The sequence below is a fragment of the Lipotes vexillifer genome, unplaced genomic scaffold (genome assembly GCF_000442215.2).
Source record: "Lipotes vexillifer unplaced genomic scaffold, Lipotes_vexillifer_v1.1 scaffold426, whole genome shotgun sequence".
Lineage (NCBI taxonomy): Eukaryota > Metazoa > Chordata > Mammalia > Artiodactyla > Lipotidae > Lipotes > Lipotes vexillifer.
The window spans coordinates 1,661,841-1,671,626 of record NW_006779491.1 but is presented as its reverse complement, the minus strand read 5'-3'; the positions used below and the strand labels follow the sequence as shown (position 1 = coordinate 1,671,626).

The 9,786-nt window shown below is 53.6% G+C and overlaps 3 protein-coding genes across 7 annotated transcripts in view; 2 read left to right on the top strand and 1 right to left on the bottom strand.

The window, feature by feature from the left end:
* PHKG2 (phosphorylase kinase catalytic subunit gamma 2) overlaps positions 1–1,361 on the top strand; it is a 12,406-nt gene extending 11,045 nt beyond the window's left edge. The window contains exons 7-10 of the mRNA XM_007452717.1: positions 159–249; positions 345–498; positions 571–696; positions 795–1,361. Of these exons, the coding sequence (XP_007452779.1) occupies positions 159–249; positions 345–498; positions 571–696; positions 795–1,088 (665 nt within the window). The 3' untranslated portion in view covers positions 1,089–1,361. The remainder of the gene's footprint in view (positions 1–158; positions 250–344; positions 499–570; positions 697–794) is intronic.
* Positions 1,362–1,469: 108 nt separating this feature from the next.
* Positions 1,470–5,500, bottom strand: CFAP119 (cilia and flagella associated protein 119). Its single transcript, XM_007452716.1, has 9 exons — positions 5,297–5,500; positions 4,932–4,963; positions 4,288–4,353; positions 3,946–4,115; positions 3,337–3,407; positions 3,036–3,152; positions 2,885–2,954; positions 2,726–2,815; positions 1,470–1,645 (listed from the first exon to the last, which is right to left on the bottom strand). The coding sequence occupies exons 1-9, from the start codon at positions 5,498–5,500 to the stop codon at positions 1,470–1,472; spliced, it is 996 nt and encodes a 331-aa protein (XP_007452778.1).
* Positions 5,501–6,029: 529 nt separating this feature from the next.
* RNF40 (ring finger protein 40) overlaps positions 6,030–9,786 on the top strand; it is a 12,547-nt gene continuing 8,790 nt past the window's right edge. For 2 of the 5 annotated variants that reach the window (XM_007452715.1, XM_007452714.1), the window contains exons 1-8: positions 6,049–6,083; positions 6,192–6,395; positions 6,813–6,980; positions 7,115–7,256; positions 7,913–8,119; positions 8,687–8,808; positions 8,930–9,076; positions 9,176–9,250. In XM_007452715.1, the coding sequence (XP_007452777.1) occupies positions 6,264–6,395; positions 6,813–6,980; positions 7,115–7,256; positions 7,913–8,119; positions 8,687–8,808; positions 8,930–9,076; positions 9,176–9,250 (993 nt within the window). In that variant the 5' untranslated portion in view covers positions 6,049–6,083; positions 6,192–6,263. Of the gene's footprint in view, positions 6,121–6,182; positions 6,396–6,812; positions 6,981–7,114; positions 7,257–7,912; positions 8,120–8,686; positions 8,809–8,929; positions 9,077–9,175; positions 9,251–9,786 lie in introns of those variants that run through there. The other 3 variants (XM_007452712.1, XM_007452713.1, XM_007452711.1) reach the window with 3 other exon arrangements.

Sequence of the window (9,786 nt, the reverse complement as noted above, 5' to 3'; positions counted from 1 at the left end):
CAGGGCTAGGGTCTAATACTGAGACTTGGCAGAAGGCAGGCAGGAGCAGAATGGGAACACTTGGGGCTCTGGTGGTGTTGAGGCTCCAGCAGAGGTCTGGTGTTAAGGGTCCTTGAGGGGGCTGTGACATCCCATCAATCTCAGGCCTCTCTCCCCAGAGTTGTGTGGGACTCCAGGGTATCTAGCACCAGAGATCCTTAAGTGCTCCATGGATGAAACCCACCCAGGCTACGGCAAGGAGGTCGATCTGTGAGTTTCTGGTCTCCCCCTTCCCTCCTCCTTTGTGTAGTGTCCTTCAACACATTCGCTCACCTAGTCCTCCCTGACTGTGGTCTCTTTCTCAGCTGGGCCTGTGGGGTAATCTTGTTCACACTCCTGGCTGGCTCACCACCATTCTGGCACCGACGCCAGATCCTGATGTTACGCATGATTATGGAGGGCCAGTACCAGTTTAGTTCACCTGAGTGGGATGACCGTTCTGACACTGTGAAAGACCTGGTGAGCTGGGGCCATGAGAGGGCAAGGAGGGAGGCCCAAGAGCTGCCCTTCATGCTCTGGCATTTCCCGTAGATCTCGAGGCTGCTGCAGGTGGATCCTGAGGAGCGCCTGACAGCTGAGCAAGCCCTACAGCACCCATTCTTTGAGCGCTGTGAAGGCAGCCAACGCTGGAACCTCAGCCCCCGCCAGCGGTTCCGGGTAAGCCTGAGAGTGTCAGGGTGTGGGCCTGCTCCTCTGTCCCATGATTTTTCTTTTGGTGGATGTGCCCGTGGAGCTCACACTGCGCCCTTTCCCAGGTGGCAGTGTGGACAGTGCTGGCTGCTGGACGGGTGGCCTTAAGCACCCACCGTGTACGGCCGCTGACCAAGAGTGCACTGTTGAGGGACCCTTATGCACTGCGGCCAGTGCGGCGCCTCATTGACAGCTGTGCCTTCCGGCTCTATGGACACTGGGTGAAGAAGGGTGAGCAGCAGAACCGGGCAGCCCTCTTCCAGCACCGGCCCCCAGGGCCTTTTTCCATGATGGGCCCTGAACAGGAGGGGAACTCAGCTACTATCACTGAAGATGAGGCCATGCTGGTGCTGGGCTAGTACTTCAGCCCTGAGGAATCCCAGGAAGCAGAACTCTCCAGGAGGAGGATTTTTATCATTCCAGCCCCTCTGGGCTATGGCCTCAGGCCCCCATGCCTGGCCAGGACCGCCACTGATCAAAGTATCATAGAGACCAGCCCTGTACACCTATCCACACTGGCCAGGGCTTTGAGATCAGAGCTGAGGTGGAAGAGAGCCACCCAGAGTGCCATGCCTGGCCTTATCCATGCTGCCTGTGCCACATATGCAATAAAATCTGCTACACGCCAGGGAGAGCCAGCGTCCTGTGTCTGGTGCAGGGAAGCCCAGAAGGTGCTCAGGAGGAGGGCGGGGTAGGGCCACTTTGGTCCAGGCCTTTATTGGGGAAGACAGTGGGGGTCACTAGGTTTTGTTCTTGCCTTTGCCTGGAGGTAGCTGGAGGGACTGCTCGAGTGTGGTCAGCTTGCTGCTGAGCCTTTCCTCACTGGCCTTGAGCCGTTCCTCTACCAGTTGTTGGAGCTGCTCCAGTTCCTTGTTCATCTGGGTCTTGATGTAGGCCCGGAGGATGGAGACCTGGCCTGCAGGGGCAGGGAAGAAGGGACGGGTCAGAAGAGATGCTGTCTGGGGCTGAGGGATTGCCCCTAGCCAGGCAAACACAACCTTCCAGGGTGCCCCTGGGAGCTACACTAGTGGCAGTGTTGCTTCAATTCAGAAAATGTCAGCCAGCCCTTCTGTGAGAGAAAGATGGGCAGAGTGGCTATGCTGCTGCATTTTCTGGCTTGCTACTTAGTAGCCTTGTGACCTTAGGCAGGTGACTTAACCTTTCCATGCCTCAGTTTCCTCTGTGTAAAATGCAGATAGTGATAGCACCTAGCAACTAGGATTGAAAGAGGATTAAATGGGTTAATAGATGTAAAATGTGGGAATTCCCTGGCAGTCCAGTGGTTACAACTCCACAATTCCACTGCAGGGGGCATGGGTTTGATTCCTGGTCAGGGAGCTAAGATCCTGCAAGCCACACGGCACAGGCAGAAAAAAAAAAAAAAAGGTATATATATATATATATATATATATGCTTAAAATGGGGCCTGCCTGGCACATAGTGTTGTCAAATGTGTGCTGGCTGTTATTGTCATTGGGTTGGGTTTTTTTTTTTCTAATTTTTATTTATTTATTTTTGGCTGTGTTGGGTCTCCGTTGCCATGCGTGGGCTTTCTTTAGTTGTGGCGAGCGGGGGTACTCTTCCTTGTGGCATGCGGATTTCTCATTGTGGTGGCTTCTCTTGTTGTGGAGCACAGGCTTTAGGCATGCGGGCTTCAGTAGTTGTGGCTCACAGGCTTAGTTGCTCCACGGCATGTGGGATCTTCCCGGACCAGGGCTTGAACCCGTGTCCCTTGCATTGGCAGGTGGATTCTTAACCACTGCGCCGCCAGGGAAGCCCTATTGTCATTGGTTTTATAATCCTTTTCTGGGACTCCTGCCTCACCCCCAGCAGCTGTGCTTTTATCTGTTTGCCATCTTGAACTTCTGCATAAGGAATCATTTGGAGAAAGAACACCATGACTAAAACAAAAATTCTGAAGTCCTGATATGGTCTAAACCCTTCATTTCACACCTGCCCAAAGTCACAGGGAACCCTAACCCCTCCAGGTCCTCACTTGGCTCTGGCTCTGGCTGGACCACTGTTTCCGGTTCCTCCTCATCTGGGGTGACTGCCTGCTCCTCCACCTCTTCGCCCTCTTCTTTCTCTGCAAGCCAGAAGGCAGGAGGCTTCAGCCCCAGCCCAGTCCAGCCCTCGCCCCGGCATTCTCCCTTACCCGTCTCATCCTTTGGCCAGAGCTTGGGTGCCTGTAGCCCCATGTAAGTCAAAGATAGATCCAGCCGCACCTGGGAAAAGGGAGGAAGACGTCTGCACTGAGGGAAAGGGGGGAGATGAGGGGTGGCCTCTTGTAGCCCATGCCCCAGTACCTGGGGTGTGAAGACATATTTGTAGAGCTTGAAGTGGCGGAAGTAGGTGTTGACCACATAATCTGCCAGGGCCAGCAGCTGTTCCTCCTTAAAGAGGTTGATACTGAAGGGGGGCCGCTGTGGGGATGATTGGGAGTTAGAGGACTGACCACCTCCTGAAGCCCTCACCTTTTCTCCAAGTGCCCGGCAATCCAGGAGCAGGAAGAGCCCACTGTGGCCTTCAGAGGAAGATGAGGGTCATGTGTGTATGAGAGGGTGGGAGGCTGGGCTAGACCTTATCTGGGGGGAGAGTGAAACTGACCCTGATTCCGTGGCAAAAAAGAACACTGGTGAAGTAGCGGTAACATTCCTCCACGTTGCCCAAGGGGGTTGCTGGGAGGGATGGCAAGATGTGACAGTGAGTACCCTCCCTGATAATCATTCATTTTAGTCACCCAACAGCTACTTATTGAGCATGAGCTTTAGAAGTAGAAAGATACAGGCAACAAATATTGAGCACCCACTATGCACTGTTCTGGGCACTGAACCAGACAAGTTTCTGCCCTTAAGAAGCGTATATTCTAGTGGAAGTGACGGACAATAAACCAAGAAATACATAGTTTAGCTCTCGTTAAACATTCTGTAGAAAATTAGTTACAGGAGTAAAGCAGGAGCTGTTTTATTGAGCACTGTGCATATATCTACGTCTATTATATATAATATCAGAACAGTTTCATAACCTTATTGCTGTAGCCTTATTATAGATAAGGAAATAGAGGATTTCAAAGATGAAATAACTTGGGTGTGATACTGCTGCTAGTGATGACAGAACAAAGATTTCAGGTGCTAATCCTGCTTTTACTTCCCCTGGTCACTTGTGCCAGCCTTCTCCTCTCCCCTGGACTCACAGCCTTCGGGGGCCTCCTCTTACCAATACAGGCCTTGTGAAGATCTTGGAGCAGGGCACAAGCCGTTGATGTCTGCTCCAGGGAGAAGCCTTGTTGGCGGCAGAAGATGAGTGCATGGGAGAAGAGGTCCAGGGTGATGGCGTCCCGCAGGCTCTGCGCAGGAGAGCCTAGTCCCAACAGCTCGGCCAGCACCCTTGGGAGGGAGAGAGGAAGGAATGAGTGACAACCGGAGCCTCTCTTCACCGCCCCACACTAGTGTACAACAGGCTTTGGAGCCAGGCATTCCTCGTGCCTTCCCAGCCCATCCACCTCCCAGCCTTCCCCAAGAGCTAGCTCTTATTCCCCTCCCTGCTCCCCCCGCATACTCCCTCATCTCCTCAACGTTGGCTGTCTTCTCCAGCCTGTGCATGGAATGGATGTCCAGGTACTTCCTGTCATAAGAAAAGAGGGGAAAAGGTGTTGGTGGCCATTACGCAGTAGTCTCATAACAGGGCTATGATGGCTAGAGCATTGGACTGGGAACCAAGAGACCTGAGTTAGAGGTTTGGCCCTTCCACTGAATTGCTGTGTAACCTTAGGCAGGTCACTTCCCTCTCTGGGCCTCACATTCTCCATCTGTAAATAGAGGGTATGGCCAGAATGAACTCTTATGATCCTCTTCATTTCTAAAGCGTAGGGTTAGGAAACTTGAGTTCTGGTCTCTGCCACTCCCTTACTGTATAACTGGGCAAATCTCCCTCTGTGAACCTCAGTGTCCCCATTTGTACAATGCTCCATAGAGGCACTGATACTACATTTACATTCTCAGTCTTTGGCTCCCCTCTTCTCACACTCTCTTTGGACTGGGGCAGCAGGAGACCTGACTTAGTCATCTCGGGTAATTGCATCTCTGGGCCTTAGTCTCCTCATCTGTAAAATGAGGATACCGTTGCTGTTTGACAGGATTGTGGGGAAGCCCTAAAGGAATAATACAAGTGTGAAGGGTAACTTTCCCCCTCTTCACACTCACCATATGCAGATCCGGGGCTGGGGCAGTGGCGGCTGCAGAGAGAAAGCGGATTGGGAAAGGCAGAGCTGTGTTGTTCATGGCCCCTAGTTCTTGAGCCGTTGCGAATCTCTAGCGGGCCTAAGAACGCGCTAACTTGCCTTCTCATCTTAAAGACTAGCTACGAGCAATGCTGGCGGGCTGGGCTTCAGCGACCCCTGAGTACTACTCATGAGCATATTAACAAGGGGGCGGTCACACACCCCGGTCTCTTCACCAAGGCAGCCCGGGAAACGTCTTGAACGTTAGAAAGCATAACGACGGGTGGCGCCCTGCTGGGGAGCCCTTTTATAAACATTCATGAGCGGACGACTCTGTCCAGTCCTCACCGGGAACAAGTCGGCTGCAGGATCTTCATCCGCATTCACCGAAGCCACGGTCCCCGACTCGGTATGCACACCTGTTCCCATCCGCGTGGCCGATTCATCCAATGACCTGAGGTCTTTCTTGGGTTCTCTCCGCAGTTCGTAGTGCTGTTCAAGCTCCGATTGCATTTTCAGTCCCTGGAATTGGCTGGACTTCCGGCGGATCATCTTGTCGCTCCTCTGTGCCGCGGGGCACCACAGGTTCTGTCCTGCCTCGGTTCTGGGACAGCCGGTTCTTCGGCAGAGGCTGCCAAGGCCTGGCCCTCTATCGACGCTTCAGCCAATCTACGCTGCAGAGAGGACCGGTGCAGCCAATCCGCTGGGGGCGTCTTCCTCCGTCTCAACGGTGACCGTTGCTAAGGGTTTCTTGGAGCAAGAGAGAAAGTGTACGGCGCTCGCCAATCAGTGAGAAGAGAATGCGCGTGCGTAATAAGCCGCAAGGCCCGCCCCCGTGTCCTCGCTTCAAAGTTGCTATTCTGAGGCAGGCGATGTCATTAGGACTGGAGAGTGGAAGTGTGTTGTCGGTTACCATAGGAACTGTCTACTGGCCAATCACTGAGAGAAAGAGGCGGGGTTCGGGAAGAAACCAAACGGGACCCGGAAGGCGGCACAAAGCGCGACCAATAGAAACAGGAAGTGGAGAAGATTTCGCCACATCCGGTACTGCCTGTGGCGCCTGCGGTCTCTGCTGGGGAGGCCAGTGACGTCCAGGGGAGTCCAAGATGGCGGTGATGGGGTGATTCTGCTGCCGGTGAGGGGCCCGGGGCCGGCGGGGCGGGGGCCGGCAGGTGGGTGCGGAGGAGGCTCGGGGCCGCGGAGCTCCGGCCGCTTCCACATCTCTGCTCTCTGTCTTCTGCAGGTGACGGAAGCGTCGCCTCCGCCTGCCTGACGTGCCTCGGGAGAGCCTGCGCCGCTCCTCCCCGCCGCGGCCATGTCTGGGCCCGGCAACAAACGCGCCGCCGGCGATGGGGGCTCGGGGCCCCCAGAGAAGAAGCTGAGTCGCGAGGAGAAGACCACAACCACGCTTATAGAGCCCATTCGTCTTGGGGGCATCTCTTCTACGGTTCGTGGGCTCCTGTTTCACGCCTCACAACTTACCAGAGCTCCCATCTCTGTTCTCCGTCCACGTCGTCCAGAACCTTACTCCCAGTTCCCCAGGTTTAGCAAGATCCACTTTTCAGAGCACTCTGTTGAAAGAAACCGAGGACACGACGTGTGCCTTCCCTTTACAGATAGGAAAACAGGTTTCCAGAGGGCGTGTGACTTGTCAAAGACTTCAGAGTTAGGAAGAGGCAGAAGCAGAACGTGACCCTCCTCACAACCGAGACGCTTTCTCTGTGGGTGTCTGAGCCTCTTTAAATCCTGTTAGCAGTTAGTCTGGGGATACTCCCCTCTCCCATCCATTCCATTTGTCTCTTTCTATGATTGGGTTCTTGGTCCCTGCTTGACCATCTTCTTGGCCCCTTTGTTTCCTTGGTAGGAGGAGATGGACTTGAAGGTTTTGCAGTTCAAGAATAAGAAACTGGCAGAGCGGTTGGAACAGAGACAGGCTTGTGAAGATGAACTCCGAGAACGAATTGAGAAGTTGGAGAAGCGGCAGGCCACAGATGACGCCACACTCCTCATTGTCAATCGCTACTGGGCCCAGGTGGATGCCCTTCTACTTTCCAAGACCTGGCCTTGATCTAGCTGCCAATCCTCAGACTCCTCTGCTAGGAAAGGAGTATCATGCTGGGAAGCACCTGAGGGATTCATAACATTTTTGGTGCTTTCTTCCTTCAGCTGGATGAAACTGTGGAAGCCCTTCTCCGACACCATGAGAGCCAGGGGGAGCTGTCTTCAGGGACAGAGGCGCCTGGGACCCAGGAGGGGCCAACACGTGATGAGACCCCTCTCACAGAGCCAGGGACATCGGAGCTGAGGGGTAGGGCCAGAGCCCTGGGATCTGGGAAGCTTAATTAAGTTCTGGGGAAGGTCCTGGAGAGGAGGGAACTTTGACATTAGGCTGCTGAATTCCCTGCTTGCGCGCGCGCGCACACACACACACACACACACACACAAATTGATTTCATATCTAGGCAACAAAGGGCAGTGGGTAAGAACACAGGTTTTGGAATCTGAGTGACATGGTTAAGAGTGCAATTCATGTTTTGACACTCTTAGTTCAAAAAAGTATTAAATGTTGACTGTGTAGTTAACATTGTTGTAGCTTTGGAGAAGACGAAGGAAATAAAAAAGAAATACTTACTGCCCCAACCATTAGGGAGAAAGTGATTATAAACCATAAGAAAAAAGTATAGGGATCCCTGAATGGGAATTAGTGTGTATGCACACTAGTTTAGCTTGGGAAGGCAGAGAAGGCCTTCCCTGAGGAAGTGATTTGGTAGCTCTCTGGCTTTGAGGAAATTACCTCACTGAACTGCAGTTATTTCACTTTTAAGATGGGGATAACAGTACTACAGGTGTTGGTTATGTTGACTCAGTGAGCCATAGAGAGTTGAAGAAGGCGATCCGGAACTTGGTAAAGAGTGGTGGTAACTGTTACCATTATCCTCATGAGGGTCTGTCCTTCCCTCCCAGAGCCCCTGCCAATGCAGCTGCGGCCACCTCTCAGTGAGCCAGCCTTGGCTTTTGTGGTGGCCCTGGGTGCAAGCAGTAGTGAGGAGGTGGAGCTGCAGCTGCAGGGCCGCATGGAATTCTCCAAGGCAGCTGTGTCCCGTGTCGTGGAGGCCTCTGACCGCCTACAGCGCCAGGTGGAGGAACTCTGTCAGCGAGTATACAGCCAAGGTTAGTTCTTTGTGCCCTTACCCCAGAGGTGTCCAACTCCATTTGCATCTTTATGGTATCCCCTCCTCAGTGCTCCTGGCCCAGAGGCAGCCACAGTTCCCCAAGGAATAAATCAGCCATGTTTTCAGGTGCAGGGTTAGGCTGTTGATGGTGGCTCTCGCTTTGATTCCTGGAGTTGAGCTCTAGAGAGATGGGTGGGAGGAGTTGCTGATGCTGGGGGAGCCTCCCCCTTGTGGCTGGAGACCTCTCGGGAGCATTGTGCACAAATCTTGGTGGCAGTTGCTGATCCATGAGGCATAGCAGCAAGTGCCCAGGCTTTGCAGGCAGACTGACTTCTCTCAGCCTTAGTTCTGTCAGTCCAGCCTGGGCGTTCTGAGCAGATGGCTCTCCTCTCTGAGCCGGTTTCCTCCTTTGTGCAGTGGGGACAAAGACTCCTGGCTTTGTCATGAGAAAATGGCAAGACAGCTGGTGGATCACACTGGGCAATAACATAGCAGACTCCAGGATGAGTTTGTACTTTGACCCATTGCCTTGGACTTGGCTCTTACCCAAGCCCTCCCTTCACAGGGGACAGTGAGCCCCCCAGTGAGGCGGCTCGGGCACGCACCCGGGAGCTGGGCCGTGAGAACCGGCGGCTGCAGGACTTGGCCACCCAGCTACAGGAGAAGCACCACCGCATCTCGTTGGAGGTGGGAGTTGGGCTTTTAGGGTGGGATTAGAACCAGGACAGGGTTTGGATTAGATGGGCACCCAAGGATCTCAGGGAGCCGGGTCTCTTATCTAAGTACCTGTCCCCTTCCTTGTCCCCAGTACTCTGAGCTCCAGGATAAAGTGACATCTGCAGAGACCAAAGTGCTGGAGATGGAGACAACAGTAGAAGACCTGCAGTGGGACATTGAGAAGTTGCGGAAGCGTGAGCAAAAGCTCAATAAGCACCTAGCGGAGGCCTTGGAGCAGGTAGGGTCAGACATTGGGTCAGATGGAGCCAGAGCAGGGTACCTGGGGCCCTCGCTTCTCTCCTCCACACCCATCTGTTCCTCTGTCTTCTCTCCACAGCTCAATTCTGGCTACTATGTATCTGGGAGCTCCTCAGGCTTTCATGGGGGCCAGATCACACTCAGCATGCAGAAGGTGAGCAGCAGCATTCTTCCTCCTCCCTCCCACAACCTTTTCTCTACCCTACCCTTGAACATCCCCTCAGAATTAAGGACAGACGTCCAGCTGTGGTCTCAGAGGTCTTTCCCCGTTACTCACAGTGCTCTTTATTTCGTTCTTTCATATGTGTATTTAGTAAATAATTGCTGAACACTAAGTGCTAGGTACTGTGTAGGAAGCAGGCATTTTGGAGAACGAAACAGACAGGAATTAAGCCTTTCATGGAGCTTAAGTTCTAGTTTGGGTAACTGACAAGAATTAGGTAAGGTCGTACGTACATCAGCTGGTTAAAAGTACCACTTAGGGGCTTCCCTGGTGGTGCAGTGGTTGAGAGTCTGCCTGCCGATGCAGGGGACACGGGTTCGTGCCCCAGTCCGGGAGGATCCCACATGCCGCGGAGTGGCTGGGCCCGTGAGCCATGGCCGCTGAGCCTGCGCGTCCAGAGCCTGTGCTCTACAGCGGGAGAGACCACAACAGTGAGAGGCCCGCGTACCGCAAAAAAAAAAAAAAAA